The sequence below is a fragment of the Cuculus canorus genome, chromosome 2 (assembly GCF_017976375.1).
Source record: "Cuculus canorus isolate bCucCan1 chromosome 2, bCucCan1.pri, whole genome shotgun sequence".
In the NCBI taxonomy this organism is placed as follows: Eukaryota; Metazoa; Chordata; class Aves; order Cuculiformes; family Cuculidae; genus Cuculus; species Cuculus canorus.
The window spans coordinates 107,683,572-107,708,148 of NC_071402.1; the positions used below are offsets into that span (position 1 = coordinate 107,683,572).

Here is a 24,577-nt window from a genome sequence, read left to right on the forward strand (position 1 = left end):
AGCTTTTTGCACATGCTGTTCTCTTACTTGTGAGAACCCTTCTTGTCTGTTCCACCTGGCAGGCTTGCCGGAGCAGTACTAGTGCTAATTAAAGATCTGGCTTGATTTCCTGAGTTGTAGGAGGCATATCCTGCCCTGCTCCTGGCTTGCTCTCTGAAACGCAGACACATGAGGGCAAAGTCTTCTCACATTCTGGGTTTAAGGTTATGCAGTGCAGGGTACTTAATCACTTCAGGGCAATACTTCTTACCCAGACACTCAGACTGAAGTACTGAAATAGATCTTGTAGTCCTTTATATCTGATCCCATGATGGTTATAAAGTAAATAAAGAAAGAGGACATGCACTGATGTCAAAAGTGAACGTACAGGAATCTTGTGGCACCTCAGCAATGCTTGCAAAGTGACCACGAATGAAGGAAGTTAAAAACTCATTGTGCTTCCATTAGTGAACCACTTTTGCAATATTTCTAGAGCCATCTTGCACAAGGTTGTAACTAAAAAAAACCTTATTTTCATCCTGTAACTCACAAGAAACGCTCTTTAAGTTAGCCTTATTTTGAGCAAGGATTGGACCTCGTGACCTTTGAAGGTTGCTCCAAGCTGAAGTTGTTCAGTAATTTTATATATGAATGAAAAGTTTCTTTAGATTAAGTTAATGCAAAAAAAGAAATCAGATTTTGAAAAATTATTTTTTTCTTTCAGTTTCTACTTCCTTTCTTGTTTATTTATTTATTTATTTATTTATTGTATATCATAAAAAGATTTTATTCTCCCATGGAAAAGAATGACAAAGGTTCTGCTAATTTCAGTTGGAATGACGCATGGATTTGCACAGACAGAAATGCATTTATATTACCTTTAGAAGGAAAAGCAGGGCATCATCTTCTTTAGTTGGAAGTTTCTCTCACAGAGTCTTTTGAAAGTACCATGGCCAATGGGCAAAATTTGTGGTGCGTCTCTCTCTTCCCCCACAAGTAGCAGGAAGGCAGTGACAAAGGACAAGTGACAATAGGCTGCATGGCACAAAGGCAGCCCGAGTGTTCTGCTGCTCACATTCAGCCTTCTGGTTCCAGGTGCTGAGACAGTGCACGAAAGAGGGAGAAAGGAGATGTCTCTGATGATTAAAATTGCATTGCAGAACAGTTAAGAGGAAGTATTATGATGTAATCCTCTCAAAAAGGAGGATACAATGCTCCTTCTCTGGCATGCAGGATGGACAAACAAGATTGAGTCTTTTATGGCCTGCTGTCTGTGCAAACCTACCAGTGTTAGTAGATGAAATAGCTGTAAAGTGAAGGGCATTTCCATTCAGAACTACCACTGATGTATTTGAGCTTGAATCCCCTCTTCTGTGTGACAAATACTATAGTTGTCTATTCAGCTTTCTTGTGATTAAGAGAGATAGCAGAGCTTGTCTGCCTCTGCTTGTCCTTCTGTCAGTGTGCAGCTGACGTGCTGGTGTTTTTGGGAAAGAAAGGAATTTCCAAGGCCTCATTTTAAATACGCATATGTGTATTTGTGTGAATTTATGGAAGTAGCGGAAGATAAAGGAACTACACAGCAATTGTGCACCAATTCAGCAGTGGTATATGACAGTGAGGACCTGGGACTTCAGGAAGGTCCAAATGGAAAAGAAGGTTATTTGAAAAGGCATTGTTTACACTTAGTTACCTTCCTTGCTACACCTTTTTGCCCCCTTGGCTTTTTGGATTTCACGTGGAAACACTTGAAGTGATATGTAGAGGAAGAGGAATGGGGCAAATTACGTGTTAGTAAGTAGATACACCTTCTCCAAAGGAAAAGCTAAACAAGGCATGGGCTTCATGGCATAGACTTCTTCAAGTACTATCAAGGTGTGCTCTGGGTCACTTTTGAGCTTGGACGATGCCTGAAGACCCTGCCTGGAAGGGGTGGGAAGCAGGCGTCACAGGAACTTCCTCAGGAGTCCTACTCACAACCAGAATGCTAAACCTGGATCCCCCTGGGATTGCAGGCTGAAATAGAAGGGCAAAGGAAATGGTATATAGTCTGTCCTTATTGAAAACAATGGGATTGTTGCCTTGTGAAACCAAATATTTTGTGAATGAATCTTCCAGAGACTGCATGTTTTGGAGTACCTTTAAAGTGAACTCTCCTAGGAACTGGTAACCAAGACAGAGTTCCCAGCATGTTTTTGTTCTCTGGTTGGTATTACCTGTCCATGCATCGGAAGATATCTGATGGAAACCTGAGTGGACAGAACAATGATTCCAGGGTTGCATACAGCTTAAAAATTAAAATAAGAGGCTGGAAACAAAAAGATGCAAAACACAGAAAATAGTGAGTTCATCTCTTGAGAAAGAAAAGTTGGAAATGCCTGTTTCCTCTCTCAGTTATCTCTTGCTTGGTTTGAAATGAACTCAACTGAAATCAGAGGCAATGTGTTCTCTTTTCTATTTGGCTTTTGGAATAAACGCAGTCAGAGAAAATGTGGGCAGAATCTACTGCTGGAAATGCCAAGTTGGCCTACAGTTAGCTATCTCGGCCATGACTCCTTGTACCTAAAAGTCTTTCATATGTGGTCTGAGATGATAAGTGTCACATTTTGACAGGAGAAATAGCATTAATTAATAGGAATAGTAGTGCAATATTTATCCACTATGTTCCTTGTAGCACAGAGTGATTTTAGAGACTCTATTTTTAATTATATGTGGCTGAATGAATTAAATATTTTCAGCTGTCAGCCATTTTCCTTATTGTGTAGCATCTTTGTTCATAAACAAACTAGCATAAAAATATATTTTTAGGCTGTGGTCCAGTACTGCAGCTCCTCCCCGGACACAAAACCTACTGTGGCGTTGGGTTATGCTTTGGAAATGGGGTTGTTGGATAGAAGATGTACACATCTGGGCTGTAATTGCTGTTGATGAAATCAATCTAATACTGCTTGACCTCTTATCATACCTTGTTCTATCTTATGGCACACATTGGGCAGTGTCAGTACAGGGGTTTATTACAGGGAAGCTGAAAAAATCTGGGTAAGTGAGTAAAAGGCAAATACAAAGTACCGTGGTTTGATTTTTTTTTTTTCTTTGAATTTTCCTGTCACTACCACAGCAGCCTAAGTTAACTTTGCTATGGATGCAAGGGCCCTAGCTTTCTTAATTCTTCAGGAACAACTTGTTTACAGGCTGACTGCACTAAGACCATAATGAGATGAGATGTTGTTGATGACTATCAGAAAAGTACTTCTCTGTCTTCTTAAGGGATGACATTTAGAAAAGCTCCCAGTGATATGTAAGCTGAGATTCTGCTTTCAGGTGTGACACAAGTCCTTAAGTACTTTGCCTCAATGATGTTTAGAAGCAGGACTTGCCTTCCCAAAGCTTTACCTGCTTTTGTATCTTAGTACTGATATAGATTGTTTGCATGAGTCTTGTATTTCCAGGTGACAAAAGTGCCTGTTTAGATGAGTAAAGCATGCCATTGTATCGCATCAATTTAAGTACCTGTTGATAAAGTGTTCTGCAGCTGCTGCATTTCCCCCATGCTTGAGAATTATTTGATTTGCTGCATCATACTGTTTTATGACCAAGCTGTTATATCACACCTGGCAGGTAGGTGTGGGTGAGATTACTTTGTTGCTCTGTGATGTTTATGAATTCAGTTATTTTTAAAAACAGTTCCTTTAGTGAACAGGAAAACACAAACCTTACTTTGTATTGGAGGCTGTGCTTCTGGTCTGGCATAACTTTAACTCAATGATTTTCTTTTTGATATATATATTTTTTAGGAACCCTCTATTTCATCCTTTCATGGAACAGCAGCATACATTCTTTCCTTTTTTTGCTGTTCAGCAAGGGAATAAAGGTGCCTGTGAGAAATTCGCAGGAGGCCTCATTTACTAGTATTACAAAGTTCAAATCCAATGGGTCACACCCACAAGAGCTAATTGTCAAACTGTGCTCTACCAATGGAAAAAAAAATGTTTCCATGGTAACTTTTTAATGAGTCTTTTTGAAAACGTCTCCAAGAGGAAATTTTTTCCAGTGGATCAGGTATTTGTGAGGTCAAAAAACTCCTATTGTGTAGGTATAACCTCACGTAATATTATTGTTGTTTTTTACACAACCTGATTATTTACAAAGAGAGAGCCTCAAACACAATCTGTACAAAGAACAGATGAAACCAGGTCAGGACAGGATTTCACCTAATTTAAGGCATCCTAGGTAATTATGTTAGCTTCCTTTATAATCAATATAGAGAAATACTTTCTTGTAGGTGTTGTACATCTGACCTATTTTAGACCTCAGTCTTAGGCTGAGCTGAATCATGCCCTCTCTATTGACTGTAAAGGTAGCCTGGATGACTACATTGCACTTGCAGATGTCTCGGTCTGAAGAGATGCCTCCCTCGCTTCCCTGGTGTTTTTGCAATCTAGACATCCAATAAATGTGCTTTTAGGGAAAAAAAGGTAGAATGTATGATTATATATTCTGGAAAAGATAAAACCAGTGGTGTGCATATAACAGCCTTGAAATACATAAGTTATTTGAAAAGAAAGGAAAAGTGGTTGAACTAGACAAAAGCAGTAGGTGAAACACTTCCAAGAATAATGATAAGTGAAATAGTGATGCTTCACTGAGAAGTACTGATTATCTACTTTTTTTTTTTTGTGGAAGCCCTCCACAATTTGTTTCGCTTCCCAGCACTCAAACAAGTTCCAGCCTTCTGCTTTAAGAAAGGTATTTACTGAATCAGTGATATAGTGATATACAAGCAAACAGTTTTTCTTTTTCTTTTTTTTTCTTTTTTCTTTTTTTTTTTTTTCTTCCGGTTTTGAGTGGAGGAGGTTGCCTAGAGTGCGAGAAGTGTAATACAGTCTTTGAATGGAAATAAAATCTGAGGAAGATAGTTAAAATATCAGAAAAGCCATAAAATCACATATTTAATATCTACAAGCTAAGTGTTTAACAGCACATCAGGGGGAGGTTTCACATAGTTCAAACCAATCAGCAATGGTGCTTTTCTAAAAGCAATTAATACTTCTCTCTTGTTCTTCTAGTCCATCTGTTGTAGTAACAGGATTATCTGACTGTTAAATTATTTGAAATGTGACAGTGGATGTGCTTACTACGTCTATTGGGGTTTTTTTTCCCCTCCCTCTAGTGGTATAAGTCAGTGACTCAGACCAAAATTTCCTGAGCAATTCAAGGTGTTTCAAGCCTCTGGTACTGAAAGAAGTAGTTCTGCCATCTCCCTCCAACGAGCTGTATATTTCTGCCTCCTCATCACCTTCGGCACTCCATACGGTGCTGCATCTGGGCACAGCACCAGAGCTAGGGATTGGCCCTGGATAAAATTTTCTTTCCTTATTGTAAGGAAGAGCTTGATGCTGGTTTGGAAATAAATGGGAGATGAAAGGATAGTACTGTTACTTTTGATCACAATGCTAACTTAAAGTGTTGGTGAAAGCAGGAATCCAGTTGTGTGATGCTTGCTTTGTTCCTTGCTCAGTAGCTGGGATCTTTTAGTAACTTTGTTAAGGGTGAAGTTTGAATATCATTCTTCCATTCACAAAGCAACATCTAGGGAGCAAATGGTGCTGTAACAAGAAAGTGCATTTTGATCCTGCTTTGTTTTCATTAAGGCATCATTTGCAAACCAAGAACATTTGTCATTCTTTTAATGATTTTAGAGTGTGGTGGGAAGTCTGGGCCTGCTTCCTGTGAAATAATTAAAAAGAATCCAACTAATTTGTGTGGGTTTAATTTCTGTCATCTTCCATGTACTCATAGGTTTAATAGTTAATATCTACATTAATTGCAATGACCACTTGCTATTCACAGAGAAAGCCACTTATTAGTGGAGTCACTGAAAGGAAATTTAGGAATTGGAACAGCAAACATGGATGCTGTTACTCTGCTGTGTACAGAGCTACTTCAACCTGTAGTTTTCAGCCTGGCAAGTACAGCTGATTTTCTCCTAGGAAGAAAAAAAAAATAACATTTTCCTATTTACAAAACTGTAAATTATGAATCCTATTAGAACTTCTGCTTTTAACAGCTTCAGACATTTTGGCTCTAAAACTTTGTTTTCCAGTATGCTTTCCCAAATGGCAGCATCTTTATTCAAAAGTGTGAAAATGTCATTTCAGGTTTGGCCATTGTCCTCTACTATTTATCCATTTGACCTAGAGTTCAATTGCACAACCTGGTCACAATGAAGGCGTATAACATTTCTGCCCATTTCTTTACTTTAATTTGACCAGGGGTTAAGATCTCTGACTTCTGGATTGCTAGCTCAAAACATATTGTGATTTGGTGTAAGTTCTAATCAATGTGTCATGTTGTCGTTATTTTTTCTTAAAGAGTTTACGTCCTTAAATTCCTTTTTCTATTCAGGAGTGTTCAGAGCCTGAGTCTGCGAGCAGAAGAGGGTGAGTGCAAAATCTAGCAGCATATATTATGAAATATTTTGAAATTTAAACTACATAATAGAGATTTCCTGGTCTTTACCTATTATGGGTACTTTTCTTGCACTGCAACACTGAGTTTTATGTTCCCTAACAGTTCACAGCTGTTATGCATCAGCATTTAGAAAGTCAGATGGAATAAAGCTTTACAGTCTGGATCCTCCTTGTAGAGAAAACAGGGTGGGAAGAAGGGATGCTACTGAAATTACTAGCACAATCTAAGAACTCAGAAAGGTGAATGCATAACAAGTTTGAAACGGCTTTGTTCCACAGAGGCCCAGAAAGTTCTTGTTCTTTACCAGTGAATGGGGAGATGCTAGTGAAATTTGAGGGAAAATGGATTTGGGCAGTGACATTGCTTCCAGGACTGCAGCACAGCTTGTTGCATTGCAAACAGAAATGCTTTATGTGTCAAAGGCTATTAAATGTGGTATGTTCTGTTATTCTGGCTATGGATGCTGCAGATTAGTGGCAGGCTGGGAGTTTTGGAGACAACTAGTGCAGTTGTACAGGTGCCTTCTGTGGGTGGCCCATAGGACTTAGCTCAGTGAATGCTTATGAAGTTGTATGCACACTTACTCAAGGTGGCTCTGAAATGGATGACCCCAGCCAGCTTCAGGCTGGAAGGTTATCTCCTGCTACTGTTATGACCCTGTTGTAACCAAACTAATAAAGCCTTCTGGAAGCTTGTTAGTATTATAAACGCATTACTTGTAGTACGATTTTTTTATACTTTGATTAAATGGTGTTGTTCTGAAAGGGACAAAAGCACTCTAAAGACTAATATTGCGGGGTTTTTTAGCTATTTTAATTCTAAGATACAACTGTTCCATGTGTACATTAGTGTTCATGTACATGCACAGACCAATCTAAATGCCGGTTGCAGCATGCCTTACTGAGGTTCATGTTTTGTAACGACTTTGCTTGTACAAATGTCACCATCTGGAACTAACTCATGTGACTTTTTATATTGAAGGAACAGACTGGTTACATTTAGAAATCTGAGACTCTATATTTTCTTGTGATATTACATTATGCTCTCATGTAAAATTTTAATAAAGGGGGACTTGTGTGGTCTCCGTCTAAAACAAATAGTTACAAAATATACAATGATTACCCAATTAAGTGTCACTTGATTCTTTCATAAGATATCAAAAGAAAGAAAAAAGTTAATTACTTCTGTTGTGCAGATTATAAGCTTTTCAGCTTTTCATATTTGGCTCTGCTGAAATTTCTGTGTTTCAAGATGCATTTCAAAGTGTATTTATTAGATGAGTCCATTAGAAACTTCTCATCTGAGACTGAAAAGACACTGCAGGTTCAAGTATTCAGTTACTAATCAGTTATATCTATACTTACAGTCCGGAAGACAGAATTCTGTTATGACTGATTATATGTGCAGAAATCTTAATATGGACAGTTGGGAATTGCTCTTTGAAAGTGTCTCAGGTGTCAAATTTTAAGATTTTTGATTTCCTTCTGAATTACTGTGCCTACATCCTGGCCCGAATCCAGGGATACTACTTATGCCACAAACGGGTATCTTCAGAAAAGCCTCAAGAGATTAGTAGCACAGTGTTAGGGCAGGGTACTGGGGAATAGGGTAGTTGGCTGCAGGCTTTCTTCCAGATGGAACACAGTTCTCCTAGGTCTGCATCTCTAATCAGTGGCAGCACTTATTCCTCTTCCTCCTTTTTTTAATTCCCCTCACTTGTTTTTTTGGTTTTTTTTTTTTTCTGTTGTAAATGAAACACTTTGGATTGCTCCATACATTGCCCAGTGATGGCAGGGGTAAAGAAGAGGGGTAAAATGCATCCCAGAAGCCTTGGAGGGAGGGGGTCAAGCCCCATGCAGGAGTAATTGTCGGTCAGGGAGCACCACACTGCTGCTGTGGAAGTCTCACCAAGCAAGGAAATGTAGGGTTTTGACAGTTGAATCATGTCCTTTTAATTTTCTTCCTGGCACAAAAGCACCAAAGCACTGTGAATTGCTGTGAAAGTGCAAAGTGTTGTCTCCCAGTACAAAAAACGGTGATTTCTTTCCTCATAGTTATTACCACAGCAGAAAGCCAGACACTCGAGTGTGACAAAACCCAGGAACTGCATTTCAAAATCTGTGACCCAGGATGCAAAAGCCCACACTGTTTGCATTTAGTTCTTGCTGGAGAGATATGCCATCACAGTCAATGTGAAAAAAATCTTAGAATTGGAGAAAGTGCATTATGAAGTACTATTCATGGGACAACACAAATTACTTCACACAGGGCTTGTGAATGTTTCTGCGATGTCTCTGGTGGCCTTTCCTGGCATCTGCTGCGCTATTAGCAACCACAAACTCCAGGAAATCCACAAGCTATGGAAATCCACAAATCTATGAAATAGATTTTCATATTTTGAAATCAGTCTTAGCAATGTAGGAATCAGGGCATGAAATGCCCAGATGTGGATATTCTCAAACTTCAGGGGATTTAAGTTCTGGATGCCCACAATGTGTTGCTATCCTTTCCATAATGAGCTGACAACCCAAATCTGAACACCCTTGGTACTTGTTGAGCTGCAGGTGTACATTTCTGTGGGGGATCATTGTGAGTTTGTGGTATTATAGGAGGTACTTTTGTATCTGGGTACACCTAGAATATATTCTTGATTGTATACTCAAATAAACAAACCCATGGGGTGTCAGTGAAGTGATGAAGCTGAACAGGTTCTCCCGCTTCTTAAGGTTTTGTTCTTCTTTCCCCTTATATGATGGAATACAGAAAAAGCCCTGATCTGAGCTTTCAGAAGCATAGTAACTCTTCCCTCTGAATAGAACAGACTCATTGATGCCCAGAACACTGCAATTAGTGGGACTGCTATTAAGAAGCAGCAGTGCTAAAGGTGGGTGTGACTTGTATGGTAGAAAAGATGCTCCTTTTCTAGGTGATGGAAAGCAAATGATTCCCATATGGCCCCTCTGTTTTCAGCAGGCCTCCCACTAGTGCCTCTGCAAGCCTGTTTTTTCAGTGCAACTGAAAGCAGAATTTTTTCTTTATTATTCCCACACCTCGGAGGCAGTTCTGCTTTCCCTGAGGTGAATGGAAATTCATGAGTAAGGATGATGTTTAGATTGGTCTGCAGTGCCATGCTAGAGTTCATTCAGCCTTGCCTGTCTTCAACAAATGTCAGCTTTGTGTTGTAGTTTTCACTGAAGTGAAATCTATTGAATTGGGGAAGACCTGTGGGAGAAAATAAACTGATGACAGAAGTTTTGAACGACGGGCTTGGGAACAATAGATGTGCATGTTTATAGACTACATCTCTTTCAGTCTCCTAAGAGGATTTTTCCCTCTCATAACTTGAGTAGGATGGAAATCTTTTCAGTCTGGTGGTTTTGATATTTTATTTTCACTTTTTATTGTGTTGTGAAAAAAAATGAACATAGTCTTCTCACCTATTTCTTACAGTATTACCCACTGGTCCAAAATGTCTAAGGCTTTCACATCTATTCTACGCCTCCACTAACACTGTGCCAGTCATGATCTGGTCAAATGAGTGCCAGTGCTGTGAATGTTATCATCTTCCCTGTCTCTTCACTCCAGTTTTCCTCTGTTTCTCAGGCATGCTTTCTAGAGCCTGAATGTAAAGGAGAGAGATTACTAGAGTCCATTCTTATTCCTAAAGGCAACTGAACATTCTGTTAGGAGTAATTTACTGTAAGATTGTCTCCTGAAGTCATAGCAGAAATATTTATGATTTTGTGGAAATTCTTTTGAGGCTCAGGGAGGTATTATACCTTCCTTTTCGTATGCTCAGTTTAACACAAGTCTCTGTAGCCTTGTTCTCACCATCTTTACTGCTACATTTGAGAATTACTGGTTCTCCCAAGAAGGGTGCCCTGCTGTTGAATTAGCCAGGCAAAGCACAGAGCCCTTGGTCTGGCCATGGTGAATATATTTTTAGATAGACTTGGATCAGCACAGTGAATTTATGTTATTTCAAGGTTATGCTACAATTCCTGCAGCATTTTTGACCCAAAACTGCAATCCTTTTAAAGCCACAGAATTTTGTTTGTTTGTTTGTTTTGTTTTCCAAGTCAGAGAGTCTGAAGAGCACAGTTTTACTGCACTATAATGTAAGGTATTAATATTGTGGCAAAGCAGTCTTCCTTGCTGATTTCTTCCTACCACAGTAATATTGTTTCATAATGTGTGTACTGGAATGAAAATGCTAATTAATGCTACATGAATATTTGTTTACTGCAGGTATTTTTTACAGTGCTAATCCCTCTAATATTGAGGCAGATGTAATGATAGTCATCTGTGTACTTATGCGAGTCTATGCTATGTTAATTTGTTCATGGACTGGAGAGTGGTTTCTGATTATGATTCATCCATTATTAAAAAGGGGAAAAGTGGATGTGGAAATGACAGGAGAGACTTGGAGCTAAAGTTTATAAATAATTGTAGCATCTGCTGGTTGACTCAGTTGCAGTGGAAACTCTTCAGGAACAGGGCTAAGCACTGGATCGCAGTGAATGGTCAGAGTGATGTGGGAGAAGGACTATGACTTTATTCAGACCTTCCCTTCAGTTGGCTTCAGTAGGACTGGACAAAATCCCTTCGGTAAAGAAGCACTTTCGAATCTCCCTCCTGACTTTGAGGCAGTTTGCCTTTTTATTTATAATGTACAGTCTTTACAATATTTTCCCTTGTAAAAGTATTTTGATCTATGTGTTTCTCATTTATTGAAGGGTGTTAATATTAACTATTACATAAAGCAGCTCTATTACATTGGAACCACTAGGTGAATATTTTTACAGCACCATATGTAAGCGGTGGTATAATTTAACCATGATTACTCAGACATCACAGCACGTTATTTTTATCAAAAGAATTGATGCTGACTTTGAGTTGGTAGCACTTATGCAAGCTCATTTTGTGAAGCATAAGAGCATGAGTAAAAGAAATGTCTTAAAGGTGGTGGTAGGATGGGATTCAATCTGAGCCTCATGTGCCAGGTGTGATTTCATAAATCTGACAGCCACGTAGAAAGCTTCCTTGTGAACTGGTATTTGTCTGAGATTAACTTGAAGACTAGTGCCATTGCACAGTTGTGGCCTCTTTGTGCATTTTCCTTAAAAGACATTTTTTAACAGGAAGCTGAGTTTTCAACGTAGTTTGTACAAGTCCTTTTTTCCTCTGAGAAATGCTAAGTTTTCACTGTAAAGCTTAAAGTTGCCCCAGCTTGAAAGAGCTGTAGCTTTCAAGTAAATGCCTGTAGTTTCCATGGGAAACTTCCATAGACACTTTAGAAAGATTTTCGTAGGGCCCGTCACACACCTTCCTCAAAACTCCTCTTTTCTTTTTCCCCTGAGAAGCTCTATTGGCTGTGTAATTCCCTTTACTGACAACACCTTTTTGAGATCCAATTTTGTCAAACTCCAACAAAATGGAAAAAAATCCTTCTTTTTCTTTGTTCCTGTTCTTAGTTAGAATAGCATAGTTCAGCTGGAAGAGACCTACAGCAACCATCTAGTCCAACTCTCTGACCACTTCAGGGTTGATCAAGAGTGAAAGCATAGTATTAAGGGCATTGTCCAAATAAGTCTTAAACCCTGACAGACATGAGGCATTACAGGAAGGCTGTTCCAGGGTTTCACCACTCTCTTCCTAAAGAAATGGTTCTTCAAGTCAAGTCCAAACCTATTCTGATGGGTGCATAAAGCCGTGTCCATGCGTCCAGGCACTGAGTACCAGAGAGAAGAGATCAGCACCTCACTCTCCACTTCCTCTCCTCAGGAAGCTGTAGAAAGAAACATAGCTGCCCTTCAGCCTCCTTCTCCAAACTAGACAAACCCTGAGCCCTCAGTTGCTCCTCAGAGGACATGCCTGGCTACCCCTTCTGCAAGATTGTGTCACCTATGGTATACCAGGGCAATTAGTACAGGCATAGGTAATTGTTTCATAATGTGCTGTGTCAACATTCATTACCCTTGCACAGCCCTCAGCAGAGAGTAAAGCACGATCTTAAAATGTCTGGCACTGGCTACTGGTTTGTTTTCAAGCGTAGCTCAAAGCATAGGTTTTAGCTTATGAATCCTGTGTTGTTTGAAATTCTTGCTACTTAATACTTTTTCCTCAAAGCCCTCTGGACAAGGGACACTCATGGCACGGGAATTCATCTCCAGCTTCGCTCTGCTTGCTGATGTCTCAGATTTACCTTTGGACACAGGCAACAGATTGCCTCAATCCCACTGAGTGTATCAAAATGTTGAGATTCCTTAACTGAACAGATGTAGTCTGGCAGGTTTCTGCACTGTGTGCATCAGTTCTGCAAACTCAATACTATGTCTGTGCTAGAAGATTTTTTTTCATAGTTCCATTTATTAATTAAACATTAAAAAAATGTTCTTTAGTATCTGAATAACATAATTAGTAGTTTTATCATACCGATATCTGCAGGTGGTGCCAGACGCGCACATGAAAAGCAAAATCTTCAGTCCTTCTTTGCAGCTATCTTACAGGAGCATAAGGCCTCTTAAAGAGTCGCAGTTGCTTTTAAGTGTCAGGTGGCTGCTGCTCATCACCACGAAGATAGCCTGTTGTGACCCTTAGCTGGGAGAAGAAAGGTTTTTTTGCTCCCCACAATGAACTAGCAAGTGTCACCAGGGTTTCTGTGCCTCCTCTGCAGCGCTGAACACAGAACCTTGCCAGGACTCCTTTGTGCCATTGTGGCTGGGTTCCTGCTGCTTGTGCTCCACGAAGGTGGCCCTCGTGCCCCACATCCAGGGGTAGGAAACTTTCCTAAACTCTCCAGGTAGGCTCCAAGGGGGGCCCTAGGGATTTTTTTTCATCTCCTTTGTAGCTTTGAGCACAGCTCCGTGCCAGGGCTCCTCTGGGTCTTTTCAGCAAACTTCTTGCCTGTTGCTTTTGTGCTTGTTTCAGGTTATTTTGACTCTTTTATAGTGTTTATGTTATCTTTCACTCTTTTATGGTATTTTACAGGTCTTTCTTGCAATGTTTAACAATATCTTAAGAAGGATTTTTTCGTTGTTCTATGTTATTTTAGGTTATTTTCTGACACATTTTTTGCTATTTTGTTTGGTTTATTTTTAGACTTTCTATGGTGGTTTTGGAGTTATTTTAATCTCATGGTAGTTTTCAGTGTTTTTTAGGCTCTTACGGTATATCAAGTAATTTTAGATTCTTTTATCGTATTTTAGGGTTTAAAACTTTTTATAGTAGCTTAGGCTTTCAAAAAAGAAGTGAGGGATAGGGGCAGATGGAAAAAAAGTGCAGAGGGGAGACAAAGAGGGCAGAAGGGTGAGGAGAGGAACAGAAGAGGGAGACCAGAGGTGGGGGGGGAAGCTGAGAGGAACAAAGAAGATCAGAAGATCATATGAGAACAGGAGCAGAAGAGAGCAGAGAACCACAGAGGAGGATGAGTGAGGAGCAGCAAGGAGGAGAGAGGAGCAGCAATGGGAGCATAAGGGCAGAGCAGGGCAGAAGAGTACAAAGGAGCAGAGGCCTTCACTGAAAGAGAGAGGAGTGCAGAGGAGCAGTGAGAAGTGAAGATTGTAGAGGAGCACAGAGGAATGCAGAAAAGCAGAGAGGAATATGAAGGTGAGCACAAAGGAGCAGAGAGAAATGCAGAGGAGCAAAGAGGAGCAGAGAAAAGTGCAGAGTGGTGCAGGAAGCATGCGCTGCTTCAGATGGAGAGCTTGATCTTTGAGACTTGCTAGTTTCAGAGATGTGGGGTTTTGCCATCCTGTGGAGCCTCAGCTGAACTGGGATGAACACAGAAGGTTTTAAAAAACTGCACATCTCACATACTTTGTGCATATTTGTTCAGTTGGTGCAATTATCTCAAGATGATCCACAGCTCTTACCTCCATCGGAAGGTAACACAACATGGCAAAGCTAATGCTTAGGCTGAGAGATGGTCACCCTTTCAATGTCTTCCTCTAGTGCAGGCTAGGATGCCATCGGAGGTTTCCTCTGCATGTACTACTGCTGTAAGGAGGAGGCAGGAAGAAGAACAGAACAGTGTAGCGTAGTATAGTTCAGCTGGACGTGACCTGCAATAATCATCTAGTTCAACTACCTCAGCCCATTATCTTGAGCTATGAAATAGTGATTTGGCAGTGTCACATGCGTGTACAGGCAGCTGTATATATTCTGTTATTTGTTGTTCAATTTTTGAAGTCTATGCCCAAAGTTGTGAGCTTTGTCCAGTAAAGTGTATGCTGCTTCATCAGGACTTGACCTGGTGTCCCTGAGGAAAAGAGATCATTTCTGCTGACTTGCAAAGGACTTGAAAATCAGAGCTGCTATGCTTTTAGTGTCCACCTGTACAAGGGGATGTTATAACTTGATGTGTAGCCACATCGTAATTGGTGACTATATGTAAGGGCTATATCGGAATCACAAGCCAGTATTTAAAAAAATGTAAGGGCTGCTGAACTGAGCCAGACTAAGGCATATGTAGTACAGTGGTCTGTCTCAGGTGGTGGCCAGAAGTGCAAGATCAGCTTATTTTTTAGATCTTTGTGGTGGAGGACATGCCTCTTGGATTAGATGATCAAAGCCAAAGCCAGAGGTTTCCCCCTCTTCTGCTGGGGAGAGATAGCTTTTCCAGACTTAAATAGAGTGGAGAGAGAAGAAAACTGGTGTCTCAAGGAAAGTACTGGAGTAAGAAGTTTCTGCAGATTTTTTACTCTGATTTCCTCCATTTTTTCTCTGTGTCCTAGTCAGACTGAGATATCTGGGTGTCCTATGACACCAATTGCTTATGTAGTAATATAAGCAGTGGCACAAACAATTGGTTTACTTCCTGTATCCTTGCTTCTACACAGGGAGGATGGCCTCTCGCTATGCAGGAATGTACCTGGGTCTTTGTACAGGGGAAGTATAACTAAAAAAGAGTAATAGCTGCAGCGTGTGAGAGAGAAAAAGTGATTTGGCTCATCCACTGATGGCTGTACTTCCACTCAAGTGCTACAAGTTGAGTGAAACATAGTGAACAATGGAGAAGCAGGTGAAGAAGCTTGAAGACAGAGGACTGCTGCTGGGCAAGGGTATGCCAGTGAGGACAATGTCTTGCTACCACATCTGATACCCATAATCTGGTCACTATGCTATTGTTCATGTGATGTATTTTCTAATGAAAGTGAGCTAGAAGTCATGGTAGCCCTCACAGGCAGAATCCTTTTATGAAAGCCCCATGGTTAATGATTCCCATCAATCTGTCTTAGATTCACTGCACAAAAATATATGACCTAGATCAAGCTTTCCAGATGTGTAGTTACCCTCAGGAGAAAAAAGCAAGTGGTTGTGCAACAACAGGCAATCTGTTAGAGCTACCAGAAGTAAGAAATCTTAGTTAAATGCAGAAAATCAGCCTGGACATTTCCAGGTTAATAAGGCAGCTTTATCATCTTGCAGTGGAGAAACTTTATAATCTATACAATTCCTTTTCCATCATCTCCTGATTCACAACTTTTCTGAGAGCAATTTTCAGGCTCTTAGCAAGCAATTATGGATCCATCACACACTGTTGGTGACTGTGCCAGAGGTAGATGCATCTCTGTATGACCAGGGAAGCAAAGGGGCTGTGCTCTTTGTACTCTGACCAGCATGGCAGGGGTTGGAAATGAGAGCAGCCTGGATCTTGTGTGACCAGAGCCATTTGTTCTTTAAACTTGGAGAGCTGGAGTTATTCAGTTGGCAGAACATATGTTAATAATTTAAATAGATTACACAAGATTGTGTTTCAGTTTCTAGGTTGGGAATGTGTTTAACATGGGGCTTGGTGCAAGGAAGGTGGTTTTGGTCTAGGCAGTTGCTGGTGTTTGCTCCTATTTTCCTTCACCTCCAAAATCAGGGCCCCTCCAGTCTTTAGGTGCCAACAGGGCCAGGGTTTACAGGTTCAATGTTTGCAAAACTGCTGCTAAATAAAATTTAGCTGACGATCACTAAAATATTGAATAGTTTTGCTTCTTCTCACACAGATATTTTGCACCAGTTTCTCTGTTACAATTGTCCTGGGTACACCTTGCCCTTCTGAAAGCATTTCTGTGGCTGTCAATGATGTCAGAAGCCCTGAAATGTGTGCATGGAGTCATTGCCCCTTCAGAGAGACGCAGTGACTCTCTTCAGTTGTCTAAGGGAACAAAGTGTTTTCTAATGCAGAAGCAACTTTCCCATCACAGATACAGAGAATTTGAAGTGTAAGGATCTTTTCATAAGGAAAATGAATCATCAGTTGTGCACAGTGTTTCTCTCCCGATTAATGAAGAAGGGCAATATTTGGTGTACAGTGCCAGGCAAACAGCAGCAACAAAAATCCATTAGAAGTTATTTCAGGAACTGCTGGGTGGCATACACCTCTTGGTTATTACTTGTAAGTGAAGATTGTGGTTTCCTGCCTTTCAGGAGTATTTTGGAACCAAGCTCCCATTTTGAATGTGTTTTGTGATGTTCAGGTCATATCCAAGAGATGCATATTGTGCCTTTTTCCATCTGTGTAACTGATTTATTACTTAATCATACTAACTAATTAGAATCTTAAGTCCTGAGTGGCAGTGGAATTATTCAATATTTTTTATCAGCAAGAAGTTGCTGCATATTATTGTAACTTTATGACCCCACTGGTTCTTTTTTAGGGTTTCTTTATACTGCCCATGCTGTCGATGTTTACAGCACAAGCATTTCAAATCATTACTGAATTGCTGGTATTTCTTGCATGGTGCTGGGATTCAGCACTATAGAAAACTCTTTGGGTGACTCACTGTGGAGAAGCCTGAATAATCTCTGGCCCACTTGTGTACTGGCTGTATAGTTCCTGTGCTTGCAGTTTATGTAGTGCTGGATAAAACCCCTCAGAAGCAGAATTTTCCTTATTATGAGGCATTATTTGTAAAGCCTGAGACTTTTCTAGTCTCCCTATTGGATTCAAAATTCCCTAAGCACAGGTTTTCTTATGAGGAACCTTAGCATCTAAATGGGTCAGAAAGCCACCAGGAAAGCATTTCTTCAATACTATTGTGTTTCAGATCCCTGTGTGGGATTGATCTTGGGTAGGAGTTTTGTTAATGGCTGTGACATATTAAAAGAGAAAGTGATGGTGATTGGTGCTGACAAGATAAAGTTTTGCCAGTACAGGGGTTGATCTGAATATTTCATGGTAAATTCCATGTGACCTAGAGGATGGGGCTCACAACAAGGACTGAAATTAAGTATTACAGAGTGAAAGATGATGCAGATAAGGGCCTAATAATAAAAACATTCTGCTATGAACTGAGAGTCTGTTAGTTCTGTGAGAGCTGTGTCACAGCACACAACTAATGTGTGACAAAGCAAGAGTAAGGCCTCTTGAATGTCTGTATGCAATACCTGTGAAAAATAAATTGGCACTGAAGTTCAAGATGGGGAGGGGATGTGAAGATACCTACTCTGTAAAACAAAACTAGATGATTATGGTGTGTTTAGTGCATAAAATGATGGTGAAAGGGGGCAAATCAATCTTTCTGTGCCCAAGTCAGAGGACGATTAAGCACCAGAAAAAAGAAATACTTCTATTGCAAGAACAAATTGGTATAAATTTTCACAAATTAAACAATAGGTCATAACTGACACTGCAATCAGGTTCTGGCAAAGTATCATAATACAAGACAGGTAAGCATAAAACCTAAGCTACTGTTAAGATAAAGCTTCATAAATTTATCAAATGTCTAATGGCATTATAGTCTTTGAGAGCAAAAGCCGATTAATTTCCCAGAGGTGATCTTTGATTTGTCTGTAAAAAGTAGACAGACACAGTTATCTTAGCAGTAACAGTACTGTCTTATTCTCCTGAGTTTTAGAGGAAAGGATTACCAGGAGATGAAGAGTTAGTGCAATCCAGAGGGTTTATTTTTTACAAGACTACTATTCAAAATATGTGGCAGTGAAGGGGAAAATAAAGACAAAGAAAAATCCCAGAGAAGAGTTGGTGTAGATTATATATTCAACATAAACTGATCTACATATCTGTGTTATCAGTTTATCTGCTCCACTTCCCCACTTCCTAACACTTTGACAAATTTACTAGCAACATGAAATATACAGTTAAGCTCATCTTCCCTTTGGTTGATTAAGAAAAGAAAAATCTCCTTGAAAGAATATGTTTACTGGTGCGTAAAAAATACTCTGCTTGCTTTTTTCAGCCTCTCAGCTGCTTAATGGCAAAATATAGATGACAGGCTTTTGTCTGTCAGTCTTTATGAGTCAATACTACAGAGTGGTATATTCTTCTTTGCATTGTACTAGAAGTTTTCAAAGAAACTTTGAAAGGTAAATTGGCTGAGGGGGCGTGCTGATGAAATCGATACCTTCTGTAGAAAATGTGAAAAGCTGTAGGAAACAGTTTAACAGGGCAGACATTAAAAAAAGAAGCCTGCCCATGAAGTGGGCAAATGGTGAACTTACATAGGAGTGATCCAAGTTAATCAAAGAACTGATCTGGGAAGATGTTGTTATAAATGCAATGAGAGGCACTAGAGATTTCCAGGAAGTTGTAGTGCAATATGCAGAACTTCCACACTGAAAACTGCACAAAGTAAAATCTTCTAAGATTTCCACACAGAGCAAACACAGAAATACTTTTACCTCTGAATCCTTCCCTTGTTGACTGCAGGACTGATCAAACACAAGATCTCACCTATGCACACAACTCATTGGTTCCAGACAATTCCCATGCAGCAATTAGCTGCCTGATACCAGGAATCTTGTTAGTAATGTAGGATCAATATCCCCAGTGCTTGCTGTCCCGCTCATTGCTTTGCTGTTCTACCTGCACCTTTGATCTGAGTGGCTGTGGACCAGGTGGAAGGGCTTTACTCCATATACAACACAATCTGATATATGGAAAGTACTGAAAATTGAAAACAAATGTATGTGGACTGAAACTAGAAAAAGCTTATTTTTTGGGGGGGTTAATGACACCTGTTGTGTTGGATGCTGTCATTCTGAGAACTGACCTGCCCAGAGACAGATGCTGTGTGGAGTGCTCTGAAACTCTTGTTGCAACATCCAGCTGGAGTGTGCACCTGAAGCTGCTGGTGACCAGGGAGTGCTATTTACCGGCAGAGTGGAGAAAATACTTGTTTTACCACAAGGTTCTAAGCACAAAAGATGATTGTCATAAAAGCCCAAAGTCTTGAATATTCTGTGAAATCAAGTTTTACTCAACTTATTACAGCAAGAAAGATAACAAATGATTAGTTGTGATCAACAACAGCTTGTTAACAAAAGTTAACAATAACGGCTTTAAAGGCAATGCATCTAATCATTGCTACAAGAGAATAAGTAGAGTAATTATAAAAGATACATCACCAATTGTCCCATCATCATCACCCAGATCTGCAGACACTGGGGTGGCTCCTTCCTTCCTTCCTTCCTTCCTTCCTTCCTTCCTTCCTTCCTTCCTTCCTTCCTTCCTTCCTTCCTTCCTTCCTTCCTTCCTCCCTTCCTCCCTTCCTCCCTTCCTCCCTCTCTTTCTCTCTTTCTCTCTCTTTCTCTCTCTTTCTCTCTCTTTCTCTCTCTTTCTCTCTCTTTCTCTCTCTTTCTCTCTCTTTCTCTCTTTCCCTCTCTCTTTCTCTCTCTCTTTCCCTCTCTCTTTCTCTCTCTTTCTCTCTTTCCCTCTCTCTTTCTCTCTCTCTTTCTCTCTTTCTCTCTTTCTCTCTTTCTCTCTTTCTCTCTTTCTCTCTCTATTCCTCTCTCCCTTTCTCTCCTGTCTTTCTCTCCTTCTCTCTTTCTCTCTCTCTCTTTCTTTCTTTCTCTCTTTCTTTCTTTTCTGCAGCAAAGATTTGGAGAGCTTGACAACTGGGAAATCATATGCAGTGCATCCACTTGTTGGTGAGATCTCCAACCACTGCTGCAAAGTGTTCAGCTTTTATATTGTTGAATAAACAAATCACATCACCGAAAAAAGCAGAGTTTCTGGCCCCAGCTGCTTACCGCCTCTCTTTTTCATGCTCTCTGCACCAAGAACAGCACAGCATAATCCCCCAATAAGAGTAATGTGAGAGGTTACAGATGAAACAGCACATATAGCAACGCAATACGAATCGTCCAGCGGCCACATATATTGCTTTAGGCCTGTCGATCAGGCTCTGTCACTTCAATACACTAAAGAGGTAACAGCACAGTTAAAAAACCCTTGGTAGGCCCTTTCCTCATTGAGGTAATAGCTCACTTGATGCCCCAACTTAGACACCAATGCATGACACAAATCTCTCTAGGCTCTGCTTCAGTACAGAGGAATGCCTGGGACCCCAGAAGGAACCAGCCCGGCAAGTAATTTCTCAGCCTACCTGGTGCGAGCCAGCATCACTGGCTGCTTGACCTTTATGTATTGGCTATAACAGTGTTTTCTGGAGTAGTTTTTGGTCTCACTGTATCCAGCTCTTTTGATCCCTGCCCCGTGGAGGATGCTGCTGCCTCTCCTTCACCATCACAACACCAGAAGCAGAAACAGAACCGTGAACTGCTTGAACCTGCCTAACTCTGCACACTCGCTCTGCACACAATGCCCCAGAAGAGGTTGTTTGGTTGGGGTTTATGCTGCAGGTGCCTGTGATACACTCAAGCCGAGGAAAGGTGTCTTGTAAGACCTTGAAGACCTCAGGGCCATCTCTCCAGCCAGCCTGGAGAGTTCCCTGGGCTGACAGAGGCACCGGTGCTTTAAGTACCCCATCTACTGGCTAACGGCAGCAAAATGAGGCAGTAATTCGCGAGAGTCTCTGTTCACTGCAGGGACTGCTGAAGCCACCTTGATCAACAGGTAAAGATCGGAGAGCAAGTGAAGAAAGCTAGATATGGGTCTTTAATGAAGCCAAACTTCAAGTGACAACCTGAAGGCTTGTCAGAAGAATTAAATTTTGTCAAAAGTCTTTTCTGGCTTCAAAAAGTAGATTATAGCTTAGTTAACACCATCTTGCTAGGAATCTGTGAGTCTCCATTCTGCTCATATTTTACATCCTTTTGTGGGATTTCTTAGCTTGTTTGGTCTTGACTCTAGGATACAGCATTTTTAAAGAAAACAAGGAATTGGCAAGGTTTCTGTGTGCGCTTATAATATGCTTTTCTCCCTATGCACCCATCAATGCTGTTCCTTACAATTACTGTAGCTACAAAAAATAAACAGTCATGGGTGGTAATTCCTCTCCTTGATAACTCTCATCTTTTATTTTCAGCTGTAGTTTAGTATTATGGGAACCCTAAATAGTTGTTTGTACTCTTGACTAACTGCACACGGGCTTAGTCACAGAAACGTTGAGGGCTATGCCAGTATTAATCAAAGGCAGAGAAACCATGATTTGTTTTTATCCTAGGTGATATCTATATACAGTTCCAAATATCAGAGGATTCCTTAGCACAGATCCTTAAATTTAATTTATTTTCCTATTAAATGACCCTCTGATCTTCCAGAATTGCTAGTGCATTTCCTCATGTATGTGCAATAATCTTAATTTTTTTCTTTTTTTTTTTTTTTTTTTTTTTTTACAATACTCAGTAATGCAAATGGAAAAATAAAATGTTTCATTTAGGACTTGGAAAAAAGTCCAATATAAATTAGAACTTATAAGGAGGACTGCAATAGTATATTGCTACATACTATTAATGGCTAGTGCTTGAATGTTAGGCAATTATGATCCATTTATTATGTGGACAAGACAATGTTTGCAGCTGCCTGTGGTCCACCTTGTTGAGTCTCAAAGCCAAACATACAAAGTAATGTATTTGGTGGCATTGAGAGAAGTATTATATATTTCTGTTGAGTATACCTGTATATACATATGCAACTGCTGCTACAGTCTTCTCTCCACTATATGCTTGAGAATTGCTATTATCATTAATTTTAATGTAACTTTTAAATTGAACACTTTTTATTCCTCTGTATTTTCTCTTTTCAGTTGCAAATGAGACAGGAGACAAAAATGCACGACCACTATCACGATTTGCTCGTAAGTAGCATTTTTTTTTTATTTTAACTGGTTGATTTCTATATCTAGTGTAGAAATAAACACATTTAATAAGCCTTTTATGCTCATATTATGTCTGCCCTGTTATTGCAATTCATTTATAATACCGAAGGACCATAGTACTTAGTTGGAAAAATCGTTTACAGAGTTTCAGTCTTACTGAACAGAGTTGATGCAAATTTAGAAGAATGGAAGGCTTTGTGGCCTTAGTATTGCTTCAAGCATAAAAAGTTGTAATAATGTAAGTGTTGCAAAGCCAGCTGAAGTTGACTGCAGTGGCTACAAAGCGATTTGGGTCAAGCCTTAGAAGTAAGATTAAAAAAAATGAAATTAAACCTTATTGATAGCTCTTCTATCACCTTTTGCTTCACAGAGCAAGGTTAGGAACCAAAGGTACTGCTTGGGTTTGAAATAAGTGACTCAAATTTGAATGAAACAGAGGGATCCGTCTGGTAATATGACATCAACTTACTATGACTTTGACCATACGGAATATTGAAAAAAACCACATAACAAAATATATGAGAGCGAGGAGGAAAATAGGAAATCCTGTTCCTAGTTTCATGATAATTTGTGATCACTTAGCAGGGAAACATCCCCTTCTCATCATTAAAAGGAGGCATGTGCCATCATCACGGATGGTGGAGACCAAAACATCAAAATTTACATCTATGGTGCAGTATTTCACACAGGCACAGGATGGCACTCTGAGCATGCCATACCTCACATAGGTAGGTAGGGTGCATAATGTAGAAGGAGCTGCTGTCTCTAGCTGTAAAATCTATTGCATATACTCACTAACAAGGTGATAGAGCAGATTGAACAGGACCAACACAAAATTGCACTGGCACTCCTTACTCCTGATATAGGATTTATTCTCCTTCATGTGTTAGACAGTAAAGCTTAAAAAGAGGCTCTATTAATCAGTCCTGCTGAGTTCAGCTCTGAAAACGAATATGGCAAAGGAAATAATGGAGGAAAGAAATGCAAGTTGAAACATTTTCAATTTCTTTGTCTCTCTGCTTTTTGTCCACTATGGTTCCCGAGTACTATGTACAGAGTTGGAAGTGCTGCTTATTGCTGGATATTTGGTTTGTGAGGACTTGATGCTGCAATAATGTCTGACAAGCAAGTCAAGAGTAATGTCACGACATTTAGAATTCAGTTGGCATTTTGGTTCTGATTCTGACATTCATAAGAAATATTTTTTTTGGTGAATGTGTATAGGGTGCAGGTCTGAGAATCAAGAACAACCAGTTTATGTTCCTGCTTTATCTTGGCTCTCAACCAGGCAGCTAGGCCTTATTTGTAGAGTTAGGGGTGACTGACATTACATGGAAAAGAACAGACTGACAGACCCTATCAGCTGAATGAAAGCACAAAATGCCCCCTTAAAAGGTGTCAGAGTATGACCTGGTGATGCGTGGGATTAAGCGTGGAGGTGAGATCAAGGCCACAGGCTGTTTGACAGTAACAGAAATGCAATGCAGAGAGGAACACACAGATAAGCCTGGTTGGGAAATAATCACAGAGGCATAATATATGAACAAAGGGTGGTAATTCAAAGTGTAAACCAGACCTTCACTGTTAGGAGCTATATGTGGTGATCTGGGAGTCAGGTTGAGGATTTAATGATCCAGCAAGACTCTCATAGGGTATCACTTATGATGACTGTGTGATCAGGGCAGTGTAAGGTCACAAGTCTTCGGGAGTGGAAAGGAAAATTAGAATGGGATCCGTGTTATGGGAAGGAGAGAAGTGTCTGAGGCAAGTGCTGTGCTAATGTGAGTTAAATGGACAATGCCCAAATTTATACTGAGAGTCCTATAACCTACTTTACCATACCATGACTCAATGAGCAAACAGTGGAGGGCAGATCAAACATTCAAAACTATCTTGACTGAATGGCAGAAAAAGCTCTGCAGCATTTGAGGACAAGAATTCAAGCAGTAATTGAAGACACAGAGGATTATTATAGTTATCCTTGCATCTGAGTCGTAAACCAGAGATTGGGTATCATCCTGGATCATGCTTTTCACTTTCATTTAAACAATTAATTCAAAGTTAATAATTAACTTCACAACAGAGAACAGGATTTCTGTTGCCCTGTAACAGCC

General features: G+C 40.0%; 1 protein-coding gene across 3 annotated transcripts in view; it reads left to right on the top strand.

The window, feature by feature from the left end:
- Positions 1 to 24,577, top strand: part of PDE1C (phosphodiesterase 1C) — a 291,755-nt gene that overhangs the window by 14,389 nt on the left and 252,789 nt on the right. For all 3 annotated transcript variants that reach the window (XM_009568489.2, XM_054060642.1, XM_054060646.1), the window contains exon 2: positions 22,392 to 22,442. In XM_009568489.2, coding sequence (XP_009566784.1) covers positions 22,392 to 22,442 — 51 coding nt within the window. The remainder of the gene's footprint in view (positions 1 to 22,391; positions 22,443 to 24,577) is intronic.